This window comes from Rhinoderma darwinii, chromosome 1 (assembly GCF_050947455.1).
Source record: "Rhinoderma darwinii isolate aRhiDar2 chromosome 1, aRhiDar2.hap1, whole genome shotgun sequence".
NCBI classification, from domain to species: domain Eukaryota; kingdom Metazoa; phylum Chordata; class Amphibia; order Anura; family Rhinodermatidae; genus Rhinoderma; species Rhinoderma darwinii.
The window spans coordinates 127,804,965-127,830,540 of NC_134687.1; the positions used below are offsets into that span (position 1 = coordinate 127,804,965).

The 25,576-nt window shown below is 40.5% G+C and overlaps 1 protein-coding gene across 4 annotated transcripts in view; it reads right to left on the bottom strand.

Moving 5' to 3' along the window:
- DCLK2 (doublecortin like kinase 2) overlaps positions 1–25,576 on the bottom strand; it is a 105,374-nt gene that overhangs the window by 23,495 nt on the left and 56,303 nt on the right. For 3 of the 4 annotated variants that reach the window (XR_012883018.1, XM_075860362.1, XM_075860364.1), the window contains exons 5-11: positions 24,159–24,209; positions 19,972–20,066; positions 17,516–17,582; positions 14,382–14,490; positions 12,809–12,866; positions 6,088–6,207; positions 4,745–4,891 (exon numbers count right to left, since the gene is read on the bottom strand). Coding sequence is in view for 3 of the 4 variants with exons in the window: in XM_075860362.1 (XP_075716477.1) it covers positions 4,745–4,891; positions 6,088–6,207; positions 12,809–12,866; positions 14,382–14,490; positions 17,516–17,582; positions 19,972–20,066; positions 24,159–24,209 (647 nt within the window). In the remaining variant the exon portion in view is untranslated. The remainder of the gene's footprint in view (positions 1–4,744; positions 4,892–6,087; positions 6,208–12,808; positions 12,867–14,381; positions 14,491–17,515; positions 17,583–19,971; positions 20,067–24,158; positions 24,210–25,576) is intronic. The other variant, XM_075860363.1, reaches the window with a different exon arrangement.

Sequence of the window (25,576 nt, forward strand, 5' to 3'; positions counted from 1 at the left end):
CTTATAAGTCTACAGTTCTTCAAGAGATCAATGCTGTATCATTAAAATGATGCGTAGAAAATCCCTCCTATATCCTCCAAAATGCCAATCACAGGGCATAAATCCAGGCTTGGTCTCTAAATAATCCATTTAGGATTTATTTTTAAAATAGTATTAGCCCCTATTTAAAACTAACTCCAGTTATCTTCTTATAAACTGTCACTTTAGTTTAGTACTTAATACAGCCAATGCTTATCAAAGAAACCTGTCTCGATCAAGTCACGCAAAGTCTGGAAAAACATCAAGCTAAGGGCATGTAAAGTACTGTAAATCCCGAAACTTCTACAAAACGGTAAAAAATAACATTGTCGAGAATGTGCAAAACACTGATTATTTGCTTAAAAGGCAATCTGCCCACACTGTTCAATATCAGAGAGGGCACAGATCGCCAGGCCTGGTAAACAGCAGGACCATTACAAATGAAATAGTTTTTGTATTTTTTATTAGAGAACTGCTAAACCACATACTGAAATAATAATCTGACTTCTTCATCAAGTGCTTTTCTACAGAAATAAATTCACGTCTGCTGCGGCTGGTAATATAATAGTGTTCACTGATTATTCTTCATGAAAAAGGCAGCGGTAACAAATTCTCAGCTTTAACAGAAATTAGAAATTCAGCTACAATGCATGAATACATGAATTCTATGGGCTACCATTGCGTACAATAAATACATGAATTATATGGTGATTTTGTAAAACTAGGACTTGGTTTTGACAAAGGACCTGACAAAGCTACAGGTTTAGCGAAACCTGCATCAAGGTATTCGGTCTTCTCGATTCCACACACAGTGAGGGATGTCGATGGGTGAGTTTCCTGGAGATTGGTGAATACTTTTGGTGCCTATTAGGCATAGTGGCTTTATGCGTGGACACTAAATGTGTCTTTAACATTGTACTACTGCTTAAACTCACCCATGATCTGTTAGGGCATTTATTTATTTATGGGGCCACATGCCTTTGACATTTTGATTTAAATGCTATACACTATATGGGCACAATGATTTTATATGGTCATGTGCCTCAGATCTGAGTCACCATATGTTGACAATGACTTTTTATGTATGTAAGCTATTATTAGCATAAATCTAAACTATATATATATTATAACCGAAAAACACAGCATGGATCTAAATAGCCCAACAGAAGTACCCTGCGGCTGTCAGCAAGCAAGAAATTAATTGATGTAATATGAGCTAGATCCTGGGGCGTGTACCCACATAAGCATCCAAAACATAAATATATAACCTACAAAAGAAGATGCCTGAAGACGAGAAGTATATGAAATTGAGAAAATACTTTATTGAAAAACAACATATAGACGTACAAGGATAAAAAACGAATCCATAAACCAACAGGTTAAAAGGACATACAGGCCATGCAGCTCATAAGGTAAGTAATGTATAAATATAGATGCATGAAAAAATGCCTGGTAATGGACACTATCGCTATAACATTTATCACTATGACAAATGAACCCCTGCCCAACACAGTTAGTATCAACATAAAGTAAAAAAAAGCATAATGAGATGATTGTTAAAGCAGGTAAGTGTGAACAAGGCAGAAGGAACACATTGCTAATAAATGAACGAATTGTGATGGGAGAACGTACCCATAATAAGTCCAGGACTGGAAGCACAGCAGTATGTCCACCCCAACGCGCGTTTCGGCGCTAATGCCTTCGTCTGGGGGTAGTGCTGGACAATGTACGTGCCACTTTAAAAAGGGGGAGGCCAGCCAATAGAAACAGAGTAACCAAAGTGAGGGGTCCCAAGAACGAAAGATATAAACATCTATACCTCGCTGTCTGAATACAGGTCGCTGCCTCGAGGTGAAGCAAGATGGCCGCGCCGCCGGAAACACCGCCGATGAGGGGCCGGATTCAGAGACACGTCACCGCGTCAGCTGACACGGTCACGTGAGTCCGAGATCCGACACGTCACCAGTGATGGAACGGAGGCCCGTCACTCGTCCACCCAAAGGAGCGACACAGCGAGGAAAGGGTAACCCTGGGATACAAAGACAGGATATATTGGCTGGTAGAAAAATATATGAAGAAATGTTAGGTGTTTTGGCCGAAATCAACTGTGCAACCATACAAAAAATATATATATTTTTGATGTATTAAAATAAATTAATAAACAGATGCAAAAAGAAGTGTGTATAAGTGCATAGCATAGGAATGAATTGTAACAATACTCCACAACACGAAATACAATATACATATATGTGCCAAAATGACATGTGGAGGATGGCGCTGTTCGTCACTTTCATATATACACACATGTCACCCACACGGTTTTTTGTTTTTTCATCCTCCACATGTCATTTTGGCACATATATGTATATTGTATTTCGTGTTGTGGAGTATTGTTACAATTCATTCCTATGCTATGCACTTATACACACTTCTTTTTGCATCTGTTTATTAATTTATTTTAATACATCAAAAATATATATATATTTTTTGTATGGTTGCACAGTTGATTTCGGCCAAAACACCTAACATTTCTTCATATATTTTTCTACCAGCCAATATATCCTGTCTTTGTATCCCAGGGTTACCCTTTCCTCGCTGTGTCGCTCCTTTGGGTGGACGAGTGACGGGCCTCCGTTCCATCGCTGGTGACGTGTCGGATCTCGGACTCACGTGACCGTGTCAGCTGACGCGGTGACGTGTCTCTGAATCCGGCCCCTCATCGGCGGTGTTTCCGGCGGCGCGGCCATCTTGCTTCACCTCGAGGCAGCGACCTGTATTCAGACAGCGAGGTATAGATGTTTATATCTTTCGTTCTTGGGACCCCTCACTTTGGTTACTCTGTTTCTATTGGCTGGCCTCCCCTTTTTAAAGTGGCACGTACATTGTCCAGCACTACCCCCAGACGAAGGCATTAGCGCCGAAACGCGCGTTGGGGTGGACATACTGCTGTGCTTCCAGTCCTGGACTTATTATGGGTACGTTCTCCCATCACAATTCGTTCATTTATTAGCAATGTGTTCCTTCTGCCTTGTTCACACTTACCTGCTTTAACAATCATCTCATTATGCTTTTTTTAACTTTTTTTTTACTTTATGTTGATACTAACTGTGTTGGGCAGGGGTTCATTTGTCATAGTGATAAATGTTATAGCGATAGTGTCCATTACCAGGCATTTTTTCATGCATCTATATTTATACATTACTTACCTTATGAGCTGCATGGCCTGTATGTCCTTTTAACCTGTTGGTTTATGGATTCGTTTTTTATCCTTGTACGTCTATATGTTGTTTTTCAATAAAGTATTTTCTCAATTTCATATACTTCTCGTCTTCAGGCATCTTCTTTTGTAGGTTATATAAATCTAAACTAGCTCATAACTTGCTCAAAAATGATTGTTTTTAAAAATAAAAACCACTGCTGTTATCTACATTAGGGTATGTGCACACGATGAGAGGCTTTTACGTCTGAAAAGACAGAGAGTTTTCAGGAGAAAACAGCTGCCTCGTTTCAGACGTAAATGCTCCTCCTCCGCATTTTGCGAGGCTTCTCTGACGGACGTAAATTTTGAGCTGTGCTTCATTGAGTTCAATGAAGAATGTCTCAAATTCCGTCTGAAAGAAGTGCCCTGCACTTCTTTTGACGAGGCAGTATTTTTACGCGTCGTCGTTTGACAGCTGTCAAACAACGACGCGTAAATGACAGGTTGTCTGCACAGTACGTCGGCAAACCCATTCAAATGTATGGGCAGATGTTTGCCGACGTATTGTAGCCCTATTTTCAGACGTAAAACGAGGCATAATACGCCTCGTTTACGTCTGAAAATAGGTCGTGTGAACCCAGCCTTACAGCGCCAATCAGATTATGTAGGAGATAGGACACTTATAATCTGGTGACAGAGCCTCTTTAAGTGCTATGACATTTTATGGCCATTTTTTTCTCCTTTTAACTGATTGTGATTTTCTATAAAAAATTTTACATTCAATGTCTTAATAAATTGAATCTATGCATTTATATACCTTGGGCGATTGCATTTCTTTTTTTATTTGTGGATAAAGGAGCCCATTTAATTTTGGAGAGGTTTATTTTGTAGGTTATACAGATCTCCTGACATGTCTGTTTACGTAAATACTTAAATTCCCCATGAAGAATGCTGGAGAACTTTGCATCCTTGAAATGTATAAATAAATTGACAACTGGGTGTTAGCATTCCCCCTGTTAAAAGAGCGTGTCCCTACACAGTCTGGAACTGAATGTACTGATTGGACAGTGTAAAACTGTGTAAGGACACACCTCCAACTCGTAACACCCAGTTGTCAATTTATTCATACATTTCTAGAAGGAATAATAAATGATCGGCACAACGAAGAGTTTTAAGAAAATATGTTCCAGAATTTTTATTTTATGGGGACTACGACTACATGTATTTTGTAAAACAGACATATCAGGATAGCTGACACGTCCTCATTAAGTCAGTTTACCCTGTCAAGTTTTTTAAATGCAATCTTTGATGGTCACAAACAGGGTCATAATTGCGTCTTTGAATTAACATTTCCCCCAGGTAAGAGGGGTTTTAGAATACTGATGTAACAGTGTTTAAATGTTAAGAACAACTCTAGTGACAGAGCCATTGCAACCAAACCAAGCGAACATGCAAAATATATGGACATTGCAAATATTTGTGTTCGTTTAGATCAGCTTGTAAGTTATCTATTAATTTCTGACTTACCAGAAGGTTTTCAGGCTTGATGTCTCTATGGACAATATAAAGGCTGTGAAGATATTTCATAGCGCTAGCAAGATTATATATCATTGCACTTGCGTCTCGTTCTGTATACTTTGTTGAAGATGTGATTGCGTCAAATAAGTCTCCACCCTAGCCGTATGGAAAATGGGATTATAAAACATATTAGAAATTAGGAAAACATGTTCTCGCAAGCAGATATAGAGAAATCCCAGAAGTTGCGGTCAGCAGAGGTCCAAGTGCTGAGAACCCCATCAATCACTAGAGACAAGGAGTACAATCACTCTGCTTAGCATTGTACCCCTTCAGTTCTCATAAACTTTTCTAGACAGCACTCTTCTGCACTAGTTGAAAGTTGCAGATGGGCCAAAGATAGTCAGAAGCTTGTTTCAATGATAGGTACACTGTAAAATGGCAGGTCGTTTCTCCACAAAAATATATATATTTCAGATGTTTTAGTAGAATAAAGCATTTCCTAAATCCCCATTGCTGCACTATCCGATCCAGTAAAAAAAAACTGAAACTTGACAAAAACCAGTGGACCATTATATTTCATGGGGAGAAAACCAAAATGGATCCTTATGCATCATGACAAATCCATCTAAAAGTAAAAATGGATGCCATGACGTCAGTGTGAACAGAGCTTAAAAGTGGTTGTCCAGGATTAGAAAAACAGGTCTCTCTTGTGGAAACCCCTGGATGTAGGTTGTGTCTGGTACTGCAGATCAGCAGAATAGAGCTGGGGTACAGTACCACAGACAACAGTGAAGTTTTTGGAAGAATTCAACCATGCTTTTCTAATCCTGGACAACCCCCTTAAACTGGTTTTTGAAATGATACATTACGGTTTCCACTACATATGTTACATTGGTCCAAAAAACTCTAAAGACTAGTAATAAATGGATTTTTCTGTGGTATTTTTCCAAGAACCATGAAACATATGACACCTTCAAACCATGCTTAACTTGTTATAATTTACTTTGAATGTTATTTGATTCTTAACAAAATTATTGAATAATTACAAACTAAATTAAAACCCTATCATATGAGATATTTCCAATAAATATTTTAAACATATATATACTTCATCTTATGCTCTAACAAGATTGGAAGAAAATGAAGATAAAATAACAGAATATATTAAGTTATTTGTACATTGCTTGGCCTTCTGTTCCTATCATATCAATGTTTAAATAACTGTTCAATTTAGGGGTTTTCTTAAGCAATTACTGGATATACTATATCATCCTATTTACAATCAGGTAATCTTATTAAATCCTCTGTGGAATGGCCATTTATGATTAATGAAATTTGAATAATCCTCTTACCTTGACTAATTCCATCACCAGATAGAGCTCTGTTGAAGTGTCCATCTCTTCTATGAGCATAATAATATTGGGATGTTTAACTTGGCGAAGTATTGACACCTCATTCTCAATCAGATGCTCCTGAAGTGGTCAGAAGTCTTGAATTAGAGGTATTATCATTTAAGACATTAAATTTAATTAATTAAAATGACCAATGCTTCCACTGACATGCATGCTTGGCTCGGCTTGGTATCATGGCCATATAAGAACAGTCACTCTTCAGGATGAACAGTTTACACATGCTCCTCAAAATCTATGGAATCTGTAGAAAATGGTCAGGCAAATGAAGTATGCGGAAAATCTTTTGCTACATTTAGCTAAACAACTGACCAGAAAGAGCTGCAACACATTACATAGTACAGTAAATATTAAATATAAGGTATCTTCTTGTTTCTGAGTGTTGCCTGTCTGTAGTTATGAAGAGGAGTTTATAGCTACAATAGTTATGGACCTGGATACAATAATGTCCCATCATAGATTTGGAGATAAACTCTCATAGCGCCAGGCTAATATACAGGCAGAAAATGGCTTTGGCAACTATCACCATACTGAAGAAATAAGGCCTTGTTCACAACAGCTTATTGCCTTCATTGGAGGTATATGTCGGGAGGACGTATAACTCCAATGGAAGGCTGCAAAGTATCCCACTGTATAGGCATACAGAGGGATATGTTGGCTAAATGCCCCTGACAGAGCGCTAGCCAAAGCGCATATATGGACAGTGATGTCAGGAGCTTCAGAGCCAAAGCATCAGAAGCACCGTGGTCGGGGTCATCTGCCCTGGGGAAGCTTTACAATGCTGGAGTCGCGGAGCAGAGCTAGAGAATCGATCTGCTCCAGGACTTCGACTGTGGGGAAGCTCCTGAAGTCACTGTCCATATATGGACAGTGACGTCATGAGCGTCCCCAGAGCCAGCATCCCCGGGCCGGGGGCTTCTCCGGCCCTGGGGAAGCTCCCCCACGTATACAATTAATGTATGCCAGTGACAGATGCCATACAATAGCATCTACCACAAATAGGCTCCCATGTTAAAAAAAGAACATATACTGCTACGCTTCTTTTGTGGGATCCCTCATGATGGAATAGCGTAGTCTACTATGCTATTCCAGTCTTAAAAAAAAAAAAGAGGCATACTGACATATACCATCCGAACGGAGGTCAAAAGGACACTGTTTTTGCCTCCGTTGAGATAATAGAGCCCTATGGACACTTTTAGCGTGTACAATGTTGCTTTCCGGACGTACACAATAAACTTAGTTCAATAACGAGATGTCAACTAGGCCTAACTAGTGGATAACACAAAACTTTATGCACATTGGGTCACTAGAAAGTGTACACTTTAATCTGTGAACTCCATTGATATACCATCTTTGTAAGCAGTCAATGTGAATAGTATGTTCTACGGGTCTTACAGACTAGCCACAGAGTATAACAGAATAGAATGAAAATATAAGTTACAGTAACTAAAACATGATAAGCCATTTGCTGATAAAAATAAATCTGAATGACTTTTAATGTGAATGAGTTTTAATATATCCTCTAAATAAATCAGTTGCTAACACTAAAAAGCTTTTGCACTTCTCCACAAGATGAACCACAAGAAAACAATGTAAAACTGTGGCTATTGTAACATACAAGAAATTGTAAGGAAAGTTTAGGAAACTCTCAGGCCCCTTATCAAACACGTCCAAAAAACAAAACATGATACTTTATTTTCATGAGTTGCAAATCCCATCAAAGACTATGAAGATACAGTAGTAGATAAGAAGATTTTTACAGACAGAAGACAGACAAGATGATCAGCTTCATTTCATTACACACTGTTACATGATCGGGAAGTCAAGGTAAGTATCAAGAGAAAAGTCACAAGAACTGCTCAGGTGTCCTCAAGGTGTTTCACTATTCACTTTTCAAGCTATCAAATGTAACTCAATTTAGTAATTGCTGGCTATAATCCAAATCTGCAGCTTGGGCCTAGGTTTAGATGTGTTCAACATGCAGCATCAGTGACAACCACTTTTCTTACATTCGGTGATATGCAGAACATGCGTGGACAAACCCATTGGTCTCAGTGTATAAATTGAAGGGGGTTTTACACTGGGTGATTATCGGTAGACGAGCGTTCATAGAACGCTCGTTGCCGATAATTGCCCTGTGTAAACCGGGGAATGATCAGCAGATGAACGAGAAAACGATCCATCATCTGCTGGTCGTATCGATTTAAAAAAGCTAAATATTATTGTTGTCAGCAGCACATCTCCCTGTGCAAACAGGGAGACGCGCTGCCGACATGATAATAACAAAGTATTGGGACGAGCGATCGGAGTAACGACCGCTCGTCCCCATCCATAGCTCCGTGTGACAGGAGCAAACAAGCGCCAATCAACGATGTTACTGTGCGGTTCCCGGTGCACACTGTCGGCGACAGTGTGCACCGGCAAACGAGAGGCCAGCTGTCCCTGACAGCTGACACTACACTATATGCCGATCAGCGGCTTATTTCCGCTGATTTCGGCAATTAACCCCTTAATTGCGGTGATCGATTGCAATCACCGCATTCAGGGGTTTCTAGCACATCGACAGTGGTTTGCAGATGGCTAGCATGGCGACCGAAGGCCAAGTAATGGCCTCCGTGTCTGCCATGTACGGAAGCCTATCAGGACCAGCCTCCTGATAGACTTCCTGTCAGAGTGACAGGACGTCACTGCCGTACGCGATGCGCACTGTCGATGACAGTGTCTGTGACAGTGTGCATCGGGAACCAGGAGGTCAGCTGCCCTGACAGCTGACACTCCACTGTTGCCAATCAGCGGCTCATTGCCGCTGATTTCGGAAATTAACCCGTTAAATGCGGGGCTCGATTGCGATCTCCGCATGTAGGGGGTTTGTAGCACATGGGGGGCGGCTGATGCTTGTGATGGCACCCGGGAGCCAGACAACGGTTTCCGGGTCTGCCATGTACGGAAGCCTATGAGGACCAGCCCCTCGTAGACTAACTGTCAGAGTGACTGTGACGTCACACTGACAGTTGGAATACATTATACTACCTAGGTATTGTAATGTATTCTAGCAGTGAGCAGAGCTGCAGGTAAAAAAAAGAAAGTGTAGAAAGTAAAATAAAAGTTAGTAAAAATGTTTTACAAAAGTGTAAAAAGAAAAGATTTTCCTATAATAAGTCTCTTATTATAGGGAAAAAATGAAAACGTTAAAAAAACAGTACACATATTTGGTATCACCGCATTCGTAACGACCCAATCTATAAAACTATAATGTTATTTTTACCGCACGGTGAACGCCGCAAAAAAAACAAACTAAAAACAATGCCAGAATCACTATTTTTTGGTCACCACCCCTCACAAAATATAGAATAAAAAGTGATCAAAAAGTCGCATGTACCCAAAAATAGTACCAATAAAAACTACAACCCGTCCCGCAAAAAACAAGTCCTTACACAGCTTTTTTGACTGAAAAATAAAAAAGTTACTGCTCTCAGAATATGGTGACACAGAAAATAAATGATTGATATAAGTGATTTTATTGAACTATATACATATGGTATTGCCGTAATCGTACCGACCCGCAGAATAAAGTAAAATTGTCATTTATAGCGCATTATGAACGCCGTAAGAAATAAAGAATTTAACCCGCTAAAATCACTGTTTTTTGGTCACCAAAGCTCTAAATAAAATGTAATAAAAAAGTGATCAAAAAGTTGCATGTACCAAAAAATGGTACCAATAAAAACTACAGCTCGTCTTGCCAAAAATAAGCCCTCACACCGCTCAATTCATGGAAAAATAAAAAAGTTATGGCGTTTGGAAGGTGTGGAGTGAAAAACTAAAATGGAAAAGCAAAAAAGGATCAGTCCTGCAAAGGCTAATTAATTTCTATTAAAAAAATTAATTACTACCACATGTGGGGTATTGTCATACTCGGGAGAGATTGTGTTACAAATTTAGGGCGACTTTTTCTCCTTTATCCCTTGTGAAAATGAAAAAATTCAACATTTTAGTGGACAACAATGTTTATATTCATTTTCACGGCCTAATTCTACTAAATTCTGCAAAAAACCTGTGTGGTAACAAATGCTTACTATGCCCCTAAAAAAATTCCGTGAGGGGTGTAGTTTCCCAAATGGGGGCACTTTTGGGGTGTTTCCACTGTTTTGTTCCCTCCAGGGCGTTGCAAACGCGACATGGCACTGAAAACCAATCCAGCAAAATCTGCGCTCCAAAATCCAAATGGAGCTCCCTCCCTTCTGAGCGCTGCCGTGGGTCCAAACAGCAGTTTATTACCACATATGGGGTATTTCCGTAATCGGGAGAAGATGCTTTACAAATGTTGGGGTGCATTTTCTTCTTTATTCCTTGTAAATATTAAAAATTTCTAAGTTTTTCACAAAAAAAGTAGATTTTCATTTTCACAGACTAAGGCCTCATGCACACGACCATAAAAACTCCCGTTATTACGGGTCGTAATCACGACCCGTAATAACGGGCTCATAGACTTCTATTGGCGACGGGTGCCTTCCCGTTTTCTCACGGGAAGGTGCCCGTGCCGTTGAAAAAGATAGAACATGTCCTATTTCAGGCCGTAATAACGGCACGGACAGTCCATAGAAGTCTATGGAGCTCTCGTAATGACGGGTGGCTACATGTGTGCACCCGTCATTACGGCAGCGTTGCTAAGCGACGTCAGTAAATAGTCACTGTCCAGGGAGCTGAAAGAGTTAACTGATCGGCAGTAACTCTTTCAGCACCCTGGACAGTGACTACCGATCAGTATAAACCTGTAAAAAATAAAAATAAAAGACTTTCATACTTACCGACAACTTCCTGCTTCCTCCAGTCCGGTCTCCCGCCCGTTGCCTTGGTGACGCGTCCCTCTCGACATCCGGCCCGACGTCCTGGATGACGTTTCAGGCCATGTGACCGCTGCAGCCAATCACAGGTCAATCACAGGCTGCAGCGGTCACATGGACTGCCGCGTCATCCAGGGATGTCGGGCTGGATGTGAAGAGAGGGACGCGTCACCAAGACAACGGCCAGGTAAGTATGAATTTCTTTAACTTTTATTACAGAAAAGGCTGTCCCTTCTCTCTATCCTGCACTGATAGAGAGAAGGGGCTGCCGATTAGTGCAGTGCTATTTTGCCGCCAAAAACGTGCCCGTAAATACGGGTGGAATACGGGTGACACCGGACCCATATTTACGGGCATGGGTTCGTAAATACTGGTGCAAAACGGGTGGAATACGTGTGACACCGGACCCGTATTTACGCCAGTATTTACGGGTGGGAAAAAATACAGTCGTGTGCATGAGGCCTTACTCCAATAAATATAGCAAAATACCTGTGGGGTCAAAGTGCTAACTATACCCCTAGATAAATTCCTTGAGGGGTCTAGTTTCCAAAATGGGGTCACTTTTGGGGAGTTTCCACTGTTTTGGCACCACAAGACCTCTTCAAACCAGACATGGTGCCTAAAATATAATCTAAAAATAAGCAGGCCCCAAAATCCTGTAGGTGCTCCTTTGCTACTGAGGCCGGTGTTTCGGTCCATTTTATTCCTAAAAACTGCAGGACCTGGGCAATAAATATTGAGTTGTATTTCTCTGGTAAAACCTTCTGTGTTACACAATTTTTTTATTACAAATTAATTTATGCAAAAAAATTTGTACATTTGTAAATTTCCCCCCTACATTGCTTTATTTCCTGTGAAACGCCTAAAGGCTTAAGAAACTTTCTGAATGCTGTTTTGAATACTTTGAGGGGTGCAGTTTTTAAAATGGGGTGATTTTATATGGGATTCTAATATATAAGGCCCTCAAACCCACTTCAGATCTAAACTGGTCCCTGTAAAAATAGCCTTTTGAATTTTTCTTGAAAATGTGAGAAATTTCTGCTAAAGTTCTAAGCCTTGTAACGTCCTAGAAAAATAAAAGGATGTTCAAAAAACAATGCAAATATAAAGTACACATATGGCAAATGGTAACTAGTGACTATTTTGTGTAGTATTACTATCTGTTTTACAAGCAGATACATTTAAATTTAGAAAAATGCACATTTTTTCTACATTTTGGTGTTTTTCACGAATAAATATTGAATTTATCGACCAAATTTTTCCACTATCATAAAGTACAATATGTCATGAGAAAACAATCTCAGAATCGCTTGGCTAGGTAAAAGCATTCCGGAGTTATTACCACATAAACTGACACATGTCAGATTTGAAAAAATCGGCTGTGCCACAAGGCCAAAACAGGCTGCATCCTAAAGGGGTTAATGCCAAAACAGGCTGCGTCCTAAAGGGGTTAATGCCAAAACAGGCTGTGTCCTAAAGGGGTTAACACTTCCAGATTCTCCTCCCATCCGGATTCCTATGCGTCTTACTGTTACTTCCTTTGAAGAATGGATTTGGAGCTTCATTACAGTCCAATAGGACATACTGGGGGAGATTTATCAAAACTTGTGCAAATAAAACTAGAGGAATTGCCCACATCAACCAAACAGGGTGCATTATTACTTTGTGTCCGTGCCTGGAATTGTATAATTTATATGAACTACGTTGTAGTATAGAACAGGACCTCTCATTCATTACGCCAACACAACATTACACTAATGATCCACATATAAATAAAGTTATTAATATAAAGTAATTGAAAACACTAAAACCTGGGTTACCTTTCCACAGCACTTTGCCTTGTCTATGATTTTTAATGCATACTCCTTTCCTGTAGACCTGCCAAAAAAAAGAATATATACATCAAATTAGGAAATGGATAGTATTTTTTTTTATATAGATTCGGCTACAGGCGAGGTCATATTTTAATGTGCTTATAATGGAAGTGGAAACCTCATCTAACAAAAAAGTAACAGAAAGAATATGTAAAGTCTGTTTTAAATGAGTATTTTTGGCTACAAATCTCACACTAATTATCACTTCTAAGTAATTCCGTGTTAGAAGCTGGGCCTGTGTGACTCATATTGTCTGTTTTATTTAAGACATAGATTGGTTTTAGGGCTTTGACATGTCACAGTTAACGTCCTATTTTAAAAGTGTTCACAGGGATGAGTACAAAGCTACATTTTGTTATATTAACCAGTTTTTACCAAATTTAAAGGAGTTCTCTTTATCACAGACAACCCTTTTTATATGAGAGCAGTATTAGGGTATGTGCACACAGTAGCAGGCTTTTACGTCTGAAAAGACAGACTGTTTTAAGGAGAAAACAGCTGCCTCGTTTCAGACGTAAATGCTCCTCCTCGCATTTTGCGAGGCTTCTCTGACAGCCGTAAATTTTGAGCTGTGCTTCATTGAGTTCAATGAAAAACGGCTCAAATTACGTCTGAAAGAAGTGTCCTGCACTTCTTTTGACGAGGCTGTATTTTTACGCGTCGTCGTTTGACAGCTGTCAAATGACGACGCGTAAATGACAGGTTGTCTGCACAGTACGTCGGCAAACCCATTCAAATGAATGGGCAGATGTTTGCCGACGTATTATAGCCCTATTTTCAGACGTAAGGGTATGTGCACACGATAGCAGGTATTTACGTGTGAAAAGACAGACTGTTTTCAAGAGAAAACAGCTGCCTCGTTTCACACGTAAATGCTCCTCCTCGTAATATACGAGGCGTCTGTGACGCTCGTAAATCTTGAGCTGCTCTTCATTGAGTTCAATGAAGAACGGCTCAAATTACGTTGCAAAGAAGTGCCCTGCACTTCTTTGCCGAGGCAGTCAATTTACGCGTCGTCGTTTGACAGCTGTAAATTACAGGTCGTCTGCACAGTACGTCGGCAAACCCATTCAAATGAATGGGCAGATGTTTGCCGACGTATTGTAGCCCTATTTTCAGGTGTAAAACGAGGCATAATATGCCTCGTTTACGCCTGAAAATAGGTCGTGTGAACCGAGCCTAAAACGAGGCATAATACGCCTCGTTTACGTCTGAAAATAGGTCGTGTGAACCCAGCCTAACTCTAGACATTTCCCCTACAGCAGCCACATATTCCAGTTGGTTCACACTGCTGCAGCTTGTTGGTCCGCCAAGCACATCTTTTTTAGACTAATACAGTTTATTTTTTCGTCTCTGGCCACAGTGCCACTAGTGGTGACTTTTTAATTTACACTATCAGAGAACTGGGCAGAAGTGGTTAGCAAACTCACAATCTACATATTATACCTGTGCTTTGTTTTACAGAGTTACAGGTTATCAAAGACAGTAGTCGCATCCGTCTATACATAAAAATACGCACCTTTCAACACATTCTTTCACAACAGCAAAGTTGCCATCTCCAATTACTTTCCCTATTTTATATTTCTCCAGGATTATGGAAGCATCAAGATACCTATTTCCGTTAAGTCCTTTGAAAAAAAACCCCCAAAAAAACAGTTAACTGTTTGTGAAACACAACACCCAATAACAAATAGCACAATAGTTTATTGAATGGACAGAACATGACACCAAACAAAGACACTACCTTATTTAATAAGATTTTGACAAATTTAACCTTCACTAAAATAGAAGGTTAGTTATTACTTGAGCTACATATGGAGGTAACACCAACTTATAGACAGGGGCGTAACTAGGAAAGACCCCCCTCCCCCGGGTGTCACACAACCCCCCCCCTTGTAGATAGTGCCTTTTTTACAAACCCCCCCTTTTGATAACGCCATACAGCCCCCCTGTAGATAACGCCATACAGCCCCCTTTGTAGATATCTACAGAGGGGCTGTATGGCGCTATCTACAGAGGGTGCTGTATGGCGTTATCTACGGGGGAGCTGTATGGCGTTATCTAAGGGGGGACTATATGGCGTTCCGTACAGGGGGGGTGTATGGCGTTCCCTACAGGGGGGGGACTGTATGGTGTTCCCTACAGGGGGGGGGCTGTATGGCACTATCTACAGGGGGGGGCTGTATGGAGCTATCTACAGGGGGGCTGTATGGCGCTATCTGCAGGGGGGCTGTATGGCGCTATCTACAGGGGGACTGTATGGCGCTATCTACAGGGGGGACTGTATGGCGTTACCTACAGGGAGTCTGTATGGCGTTACCTACAGGGGGGGTCTGTAGGGAACGCCATACAGCCCCCCCCTGTAGGGAACGCCATACAGCCCCCCTGTAGGGAACGCCATACAGCCCCCCCCTGTAGGGAACGCCATACAGCGTCCCCACCTGTAGGGAACGCCATACAGCATCCCCCCTGTAGGGAAAGCCATACAGCGTCCCCCCCTGTAGGGAATGCCATACAGCGTCCCCCCCCTGTAGGGAACGCCATACAGCGTCCCCCCCTGTAGGGAACGCCATACAGCGTCCCCCCCTGTAGGGAACGCCATACAGCCCCCCCCTGTAGGGAACGCCATACAGCGTCCCCCCTGTAGGGAACGCCATACAGCGTCCCCCCTCCCAAAAAAATGCGACCTACAGTGTGTCCTAATAAAAGACATGTATCCCCTATCCACAGGATAGGGGAGACGTGTGATCGCTGGCAGCGATAGGGAGAACGGGGGACTGAAATTCCCCCCCAAGTTCTCCATGACTAACCTCTGACTTGCGGCGTTTGCGCAGCTCACTAAAAATGAAAGGAGCGCTGGTCACGCATGCGCACAAGCGGGACCGACGCTCCATTCATTTCTCCGGAGATGCCGACACAGACCCCGGAAGTCCGAGGTTTGTGATGGAGAACTTCAGGGGACTTTCAGTCCCCCGTTCTCCTTATCGCTGCCAGCGATCACACATTTATCCCCAATCCTGTGGATAGGGGATACATGTCTTTTGTTTAATGGCAGAGCGGGGAGATACCTCCCTGCTCTGCCGTAGTGTTCAGTGGCGTCGCGCTGTAGCAGCCATAGCGGCTGCTAGCGGAGCCTCCGACCATGGTGGGGGCCTGTGCCGGCGGGCGACACGGGCCCCCTCATGCCGCGGGTCCCGTAGCAGCTGCTACTGCTGCTACGGCGGTAGTTACGCCACTGCTTATAGGATTTATTTCATGGTTTGGGGTGTGTAACTGAACGCTTCTACACTGCCTGTCACCATCACTGTACTGTATTGTATATCAGTGTTTCCCAACTAGTGGCTTTGGAGTTGCTGTCGTTCTTGAGCCTCTTCAATGTGGCTGCCCAGTGGTTGGCAAATGCATATACTACTGTGTACCAGGGACACCAGGTCATTAATAAATCATCACTGGCATCACTTCCACCTGGGAATTTTCACACTGATCTTTCTGTTTACTTGTTTAATTTGCTCTTATAGTAATGGCTTGAATTATTTGTTAGTAAATGTAACATTTTGTTTATAGTTTTCATGTACATTATCTACGACTTCATTTATGGTCCCGATGCCTTCCATTTTACTCTGTACTTGTGATTCAGTTCTGCGTTTTGAACATTAAGGGTATAACACCTAGTTCACCTGTCTGGGAAGTTCATTAAATACAATTTCTGAATTTGACACATTGTAGTAAAAATAAGTTTGATGGGATTAGTTACAGAGCTAGAGTCTTGTCTGTATTAGGCACTGTTCTTTACATTTGGGCCTTCTGTTGGAGGTATACATCCGGAGGATTTCCCGATTCATACCTCTGACGGAAGGCTGCGATGTATTCCACTGTTATCAATAGGCACCCATTGTAAAAATTGTATAGCGCGTGATGTGGTTTTTTTTCAATGCATGCCTCTGTAAAGAACAGCATAGTGTACTACGCTATTCTATATAGTGAAAAAAAGTTGTGGCGATGGATACCAGCCCAGCGTATTTCAAAAGTGCACTCTTTTGGCATATGCTGGGTGAATACGAGCCCCCACGAACACATTCGGCATATTGTGCCAGGAACTTTCCATTAATATTGTATAGTACAAAATAATTTCACAATTTCTTAAGAGTATAAATCCCAGTGTTATAAAATATGTACAAAGTGACACTACATTGCATATTATGATAACAACCTAATGAAAGACTCACTGTTCTCTTCATTCATTGACATTATTATTACTCCTCTTTCTCAGAAATATAACTTGCCATAACATTAATAAATAAACAGATCGGTATTGGGAAAGAAATTGAATGCATTTATATAGGAGATGCTTCTCAGCATGGAACGGAGTATACATGGATCTGCAACCCTTCGTGGTTACCTATAGTGAATACACTACTGAATTTTCACCGGTGTTGGTGGACATTGCAAACTCATTAAACTCTCAAGAGTGTAATCACTATTACATAGACAATGCCTGGAATTTTTATGTATTATAAACAATACAGTTTTAATACTTCTTTTTAGTTACTGTACTAAACATTAACAAGACTTTTTCATGGTATTACATGTTTGTTCATCAGGATTATAACTTGGCCATGGGAAGGTCTAGTACCACTGTCTTACTGAACTTACCTTCAGGACTATCAGGACCTTCAGGAAGACCATTCACATTAGAAATTGATCCTGAATGAAGCGAAATCTAGAAATGTAAAGATCATTTGTTACTATACAATGTTTATGGCTAACAACTGCATACATTCCTATTTAGGAAATCCTATTCAACTGCTCTTCCAGACCCACGTATGTAAGTAAATTTGTATGTCGGTGCTCCGCCACAGTACCTATAAAGATGGCTCTTCTGAACACATTGCTTTACTGGTTTTTACTACCGGATGTGGAAACACTGACATAACTGCATGAACAGCTCTTATCTCCACAGACATTGCTCTGGCCCAATATGGAGACTAGTCAGAACGGCATTGCTAGAAAGAAGGGTCTCTAGTACTTGTCAGAGCACCATGCCCCTTTGGCTCCTGTTGGACTTTCTCGGCTTCACTTGGGAGAAATAATGACAGCCTGTAGACTGTATTGCATCGTGATGACCCATCTTTGTTAAGCTGAGATGAGGTCTCAATACATGGGCCAATAACAGTTTCTATATGTTACAAATTAGTTATGACAATATGTTTATTTAAAGTCCACTGCAATCTTTCCATTTTCATGATCATTTAATCAAACTACTTATTATGTATTAATTATGAAGAAATGTAAACTTAGAATAGGTAGCCAATTTTAAGCAACTTGCATTTTACAGGTAGGTACATTGTAAATAAAAAAAAATCTTGAAACCTATAGATCACCTATCACAAACTTTTTTAAAGAAACTCTAGAGCATTAACACAACTTTCCTCCATAGTGCGCAATTTATATAAACTTCAATGTATCAATTTCAGCTGCTGGAGGAATATTTACCAGTGAGTTATGTTTACATGTAGAATCCGTAATGGTTTAATTGACAGTATTGGCTTTACTGGTGTAAGGGGTTTGTGCAGATGTAGGTTGGTTGGAATTGTCCCTCAACCATCTAGTGTTTACAAGAGCAGAAATACAAAATCTACTTATACAGATGCACATTTTGGAAAACCTTCCATGATCAATTAAACTCATCCTGACATTGTGTACATCACAGCCACAAGGTAGGTTGAGCTCTTGCTCTAGATTAAATTAAAGGGAAGATAATAAAAGTTCCCCCCGCTGAGACCTCAGATCTGCTAAAGTTGAATGGTCATATTGTAGGCACATATAGGCATATTTATACACCGGGATGGTGAGCCTTATAAAGCAAGCAAGACTGTTCTGACAAACAAAACATATGATTTATAGTAATGCTGACACTGGAAATCTGCTGCCAAATAGCAACAGTGCAACCATCCAATTATTTATTTGGCTCCCTTCACTAAACTCGAGAAATAGAAAAACAAATGAACTTGCTATGAGATAAAAGCACTAAATGTGTTCATTATTCAGTGTTGTGGAATATATTTCTACTATGTAAATAATTAAAGAACTGTATCTATTTACATGACTTCTTCATTGCCAGACTTGGGGTTCTAATTTAAAGGTTCCTTCCCCAAGAAGAAATAATCCAAGGCTCATCAGTAAATAGATAAGGCTGGACGGCTCGAGGACGGAGTACAGTACTAGAATGAACCAGCGCCAAGAACAACTTCTCAACCATTATATAGAGCTGTACGGGAAAAGCTCGGTTTTCAGAACTGTTATTTGGACTAGCAATTTTTTTCTGTCTGTAAGGAATACGTTCCTTGAGTATACGGTACAATGAGTATGTTTCCGCTTTGTATAGCTGCAGTTTGTCTGCCAATATAATTTGTGTTACTGAGTATAAATTCAGGTCCTCCTTATCATGTCAGATATTAGGTATGTATTATCTGCCAATGAATTGTTATACAACATAAATGTACATATATACTACTGGTCAAAAGTTTTAGAACACCTCAATTTTTCCAGTTTTTATTGATATTTACACAGTTTAGTGTCTCAAATGTACTTTGAAATGAAAGCATAGAAGAAATAAACAAGTTAAGGGCCTGTTCACATCAGCGTTGTCCTTCCGCCGAGGGGTTCCGTCTGAGCTTTCTGTCGGGGGAACCCCTCAACAGAATGGCAAACGGAAACCATAGCTTCCGTTTGCATCACCATTGATCTCAATGGTGACAGATATTTTGCGAATGGTTTCCGTTTGTCATCGTTGTGAAAGGGTTTTGTTTTTTTTGACGGAATGAATAGCACAGTTGACTGGTTAGCTAATACATAAATCATTTATATTTTTATCAATGTTATTTATTACTTTTTAAAAATGTTCAAGTCATGTTAGAATGAGACAGTAGTAGAGGTGAGGTGTGTATATGGCACTTTAGAAACTATTTTCTTCCTATTGACTGACAGGTTTGCATATTTTTCCTAGGGAGTATTGCGGGAATATCCCCTCGCTTCCAGTTGGTTGATAAGGAGAACCAGTCTTTGAGCGAGGTTACATTAATCATATATTTTATAGCTTTTTATCTTACCTTTAGACCTCGATAACTTCCTGGACTTGTTGGTGATGAACAAGAAGATTTAGTAGATTTTGGTGTAGACAGCTGGCTACTTGGCGTTCCATTCACTAAGACATAAAATAACACTGATATCAGTAGTTACAAACCTCGCTGAGCTATTTAAAACATGTGGCGCCAAAACATTAAAACAAACACTCTTTAACAGGTTTTATATTCCAGCATAAAAAAAATATTCCCAATGTGGTATTCGATATTTCTGGAAACATGCATTGTGATATTTTCAAGACCAGCCATGGTACGCTGCCATCATTCTCTTTTAGTTGTGTTGTTTTAGTTAGTCAGTCACTTTATTGTGTTAGGCCTCATGCACACAACCGTGCTTTTGTGGCTACAATAAATTGCAGGCCCATTTATTTCTGTGGCCCCATGCACACGACCGTGGGGGCCACAAATCCGGACCACAAAAACGCAGGACATATTTTACAGTACGGAATTGTGGGTTCACCAATACTGGTGAATTGTTTTGGATCCGTGAGTCCTGATGACACACAGATGCACAACAAAGGTTTTCAATGGACCCGTGGTTTTGCGGACTGTAAAATCAATGCGATTGTGTGCATGAGCCCTTACACTTAAAGGGGTTGTCTGGTTTTAACAAATAAATGTTTTGTCTAATTAAAAGTTACACCATTTTCTATTGTACTTTCTGAATTAATTCCTCACGGTTTTCAAGTTCTCTGCTTGCTGTTATTCAGTAGGAACCTTCATTATTTACTTCCAATGGATAATATTCTGTCCATGGTCATGTGATAGACACACAGGTGGTGGGGTAGTTAAAAGCCACAGCTCTGATGCACATATGTAACTGTAACGAGCCGTGCACCTGTGTGTCCATCACATGACCATGGACAGAATTTTATCCTCTGGAAGTAAACAATGAAGGTTCCTACTGAAAAAGAAGAGATCTTGAAAAGCGTGAGGAATTAATACAGAAAGTATATGGGAAAACTGTATAAATTGTAATTATACAAAAAAAAATAACTTTCATTTGCTGAAATTGGACAATCCCTTTAAGGAGAACTTATCATCAGGTCAGACCCATATAGATTGTGAGATATTTCTGATGCTGTAATATCGCTGAACCAGTGTATACAATTTGCCACTGCCTCTTGCTGGTCACCTGGCTGCGACATAACTTAGAACATATGGTAATGAGAAGATCTGGCAGACGCTGCTCTTCTTTTTATTCTCTGTGAAGTGCTCACATCCTTTGTCACTGTCAGCTCTGCAGGTGCGGAAATATGACCTGTGAGCCCCCTAAAGCAAGCTGTTGTCCAGTTTCTCATAAGGGAAATTGTGGCAGCATGATCTTTTGTTTCACCAAAGTATGTCAGGAGTATTCAGTGAGCTTAAAAGTAAGTGGTGTAACTAGAGGATATGAATGACAAGCTATTACTATGTATCTCAACATATCTAATGTATCTAAAACGTTTTGTGCTCCCTCCATTGCTGCAACTCCTCATGCTTGAAAAACCTAAATTCATACCATCTGTGCAAAATAAATATATGAAATGAAATGATTATTAAATGTTTAAAGTAAATTCACTCTCATGCTTATGAAAGAATAAAAGCATACCTAACTAAACCATTGTATGTGTGCACATATAGGAGGATTAACACTATTATATGACTTGTATATGGCCTTCTTTTTTTTTTTTTTTTAGCAATTTTTACCTCTGCAGGTCCTATCTCTAATTTTCAGCTGTCTCTCAGCTAGTGGGCAGAGCCTAAATGCTGTCATGTCTTCTATACACTGCACACATAGGAGAGCAGGATTCTCCTCTTCTATCTCTATCACATATCTAGAAGCTGCGGCATCATAGCACTGTAGCTGAGAATCCAGCACTGGGATGACAAAGAAATCTTACCAGCAGCCTGTGTCTTACTCTGCTTCTACTTCCTCTCCCTGCTCCCCCCTCCATAGACTTACATGCAGCATGCCTGTTGCTGACTCACTCTCACTCTCTGCTCCCACCTCCCTACTCCATAGACTTGTATAGGAAGGAAGTGAAGAGACACACCCCCAACTTCTGCAGCCCACCAATTCTGCTCTATAACAAGGGACAGACTTTACTTGACAACAGGGGTGGACAGCAGATTACAGGAAGGCAGTAACTTCCCACAGAATTTGCATGGATAAAACAACTAAATTGTAACAGTACGTAAATTACAAAGTTGATCTATATCAGGTAAACTATTAGATAATCATAAGTTGTTTGAAAAGTTAGTGTCCATTTAAGCAAATCTGCTACCATAGTCCTGGCATCTGGTTAGATTTGCAGAAATCCTGGGCCATGCTCTACATAGAGCCCCTAACACCCATAGTTCCGTTTTATGCCTTTGCTATGGTATCTGCAAAGCTCCTTTCATTTTGGTAGTGGATAGAAAATAATAGAAATGTATGATGCAACTGCTCTTGAAAAACTGAAAAGATCCACGATTGCTATGTTTTGTCAGACAAAAGTGACAAGCAAACCAAATCTTTTGAACCAAATATGACAATAGAACATGTTTATATTTTCAGAAGAAAAAAACGCAGAAATTAATGTTCAAGGCAAGGTTCACACATCGCAGTTTAATTGCCAGTTGTTGTTTCTAGTCTCTTTTTTAGGAACACCAGAAGCAGCTGCACAAAAAAATGAAAGTTCTCTTTTTTTTGTCCAAGGGCCTTCATTCCAGTTTCTATGAGAATATACCGGGTATGGCTCCATAGGACAGAGTGTAGGGACACTATGTGCCACCATACGATCTATGCACATGACTTTACCGTCTACAGGATTGCTAATAGTTTTGTTTCCGGAATGAATCACCCGCATTTTCCTAAACAACTATATAAGTTCATGTGATTTGAGTGAATACTGGTAAAAAGAGGTTGTCCACCGGAGACCACTATTTTACATTTAAATGCAAGATAAATCTACATAAAATTTTCAGTAACTTTCCAAATACTTTGAATTACTTATAATGTAATAAGTTATAGCCTATATTGCAGTCCAGAGCTGCATTCAAACTTGTGCAGGCTTCAGAGCTGAAATCTCACAGCATGCCTTGACTGATCAATGTTTGCACAAGGCTTGCTCGGGTTATATGTTTTCTGGAAAATGTATACTTCGCCTCAGTTTAGGATCCACTCCTGTTTTTTCGCTTTAAAAATAAATAAGGATAAAAGAACTGCATCAAAACTGCCTGCAAAGTGTGAACTGCGCCTCCGTTCACTTAAGATTAATTAGTCATGTGCGAAATGAACAGCTGGCATACAAACGTGGAAACAAGCAGTGGTGTAAATGCCACTATAAAACAGCAAGGAAAATGTGTGTGCTGCGATGGTTAAAGAGAATCTGTCACTAGTTTATTAATTCCCTATTAACTAATCTAATAGGCGCTGTGATGCTGATAACTACAATGTAATTTTTTTTAAAAAACGTTTATTATTTGCAAAGTTATGAGCTTTTTTTTCTAAATATGCTCATTTGGCTATACTTGCCAAATGGGAGGTTACTCTTTCTTTTCACTCTGGGCGGTGTAATGTTTTCTGTATGACGCTGTCCAATCAGCATACAGCTTCTCCCCCTTCCCTGCCCAGAAACACAGTGTGATCATATTTCTATACAGCTTCCATTCCTGACTGTGTTTTCATCTGGTGAGATCTCCAGTTGTTTCACAGCTAGAACTGCGATCTTGATGCTCATCTTTCATATTCCACCAGAACCACCGTTCTAGGTGGTCTAGCCGGAGATGTGGCTATTTCAAGTGATCCCCTTCCCTCCAGCCTCAGTCTCTCACACAGTGTGAAGCAGCTTCATTCTGATAGGACAGCGTCAGAGGCTGTGACGTAGCTCCACCTCAGGAGAATCGCTGGTGGTGACACCCACTTGTCTAGTATAGCCTCATTTGCATATTTAAGAAAAAAGCTCATAACTTTTAAAATAATAACCGTTTTGGGACACAATTTTCACTAGCATTATCAGTGTGACAGCGACTATTAGATTAGCTGGAAGATTGGGCATTACTAAACTAGTGACAGATCCTCTTTAAAGCTCAGATGTTACGCAGAACAGCTTTATGGAGCTTGACAGAAAGGTGATCTGGCTGGCGAGATAATAAAGCCAAGAAAGAAAGCCACAATCAGAATGGCTCACCTGGGGACCTTGCTGTGGAATAGGCACTGGAGTAGTAGCCAGTCCTCCTAACTGCATTCATTTTATATCAAGGGTAAACAAGGGTAAAGATATCAAGAAAATTCATTAATTTACAGTTTCTATCTATAGAATGCAAACAGTAAAAACCAGCAAAACATTATCTGGATTATCTCTTTTTTTTTTTTTCAGATTTTCAATGGAGTTGCAGATTTTATATCACTTGTAGTTAACATTCAATGGGAGCAGGGTCAGCACTGCAGTCATCACACCAGAGGACATCCTTACAATGAAGGGTAACACTGGCCATACACATTAGATAGAAGTTGGTTGGACCCTCTGATTTCAGTGTGATCGGTAAAAATCTAAAGTGTATGGGGCAGCCCAAGAGCTGGAGACAGATAACATGGGATCATACCATTTAAAATAGGTGATAAGGACCAACACCCCCCCCCCCCTTTGCACATGGGCTATAAAAATGTTGGAAGCATAGAACATATCAGGCGAGACTTAAAGAACCTCATTTTTATTGTCTGAAGGGAAAGAAGGGAAAAGGGGCTTGAGTGAAAACTCTAAATATGTTAGAGGTTTAAATAAGGTTTAGGAGGAAGTGTTTTTAATAAGACATTAAACACAAAAACTAGGAAGCACAAGCTAAAATTAGTTAAGGGAAAATCAGAAGTCATGTTAGAAAATATTATTTAACTAAAAGAGTAGTAGATGCTTCGAAAAAACTTTCAGCATATGTGGTTGGAAAATCAACAGTAAGTGAATTTAACCCCTTAATAATAATGCCTGAAAAGGCCTTAAAGGGGTTTTCCCATAATCATTATTTATCACCTATCCACAGTATGGGTGATAAATATCTGATCGGTGGGGGTCTGACCACTGGGACCCCTTCACCGATCATGAGAACGGGCTTACCTTGCCATTCCTGGGAGCCCTATAGGAATGGAGAGGTAGTGCGCATGCTCAACTACTGCTCCATTAATTTCTATGGGGCTGCCAAGCACTGTCTTTGGCCGCCCCATAGATGTGAGTGGAGCTGTGGCTGAGAATGCACACTACCGCTCCATTCCTATGGGGCACCCAGGAACAAAAAGGTAAGCTCGTTCTCGGGATAAGTGGGGGTCCAAGTGGATAGGCAAAAAATAATGGATTATGGGTAAACCTCCTTTAAAGGGGTTTTCCAGCCACTTAAAATTGATGGCCTATCCTCAGGATAGGCCATCAATCGCTGATGGGTCGGGGTCATATGAGGGCTGCTTCCCCTTCATTTCTTCTTGCTCACTGAGCAATCTTTGACACGCATTTAGCCGCGATTCACAGGTATTGCAGCCTCTTCTCCCAGTGAATCGCCGCTAAATGCGTGTCAAAGATTTCTCAGTGAGCAAGAAGAAATGAAGGGGAAGCAAAAATGA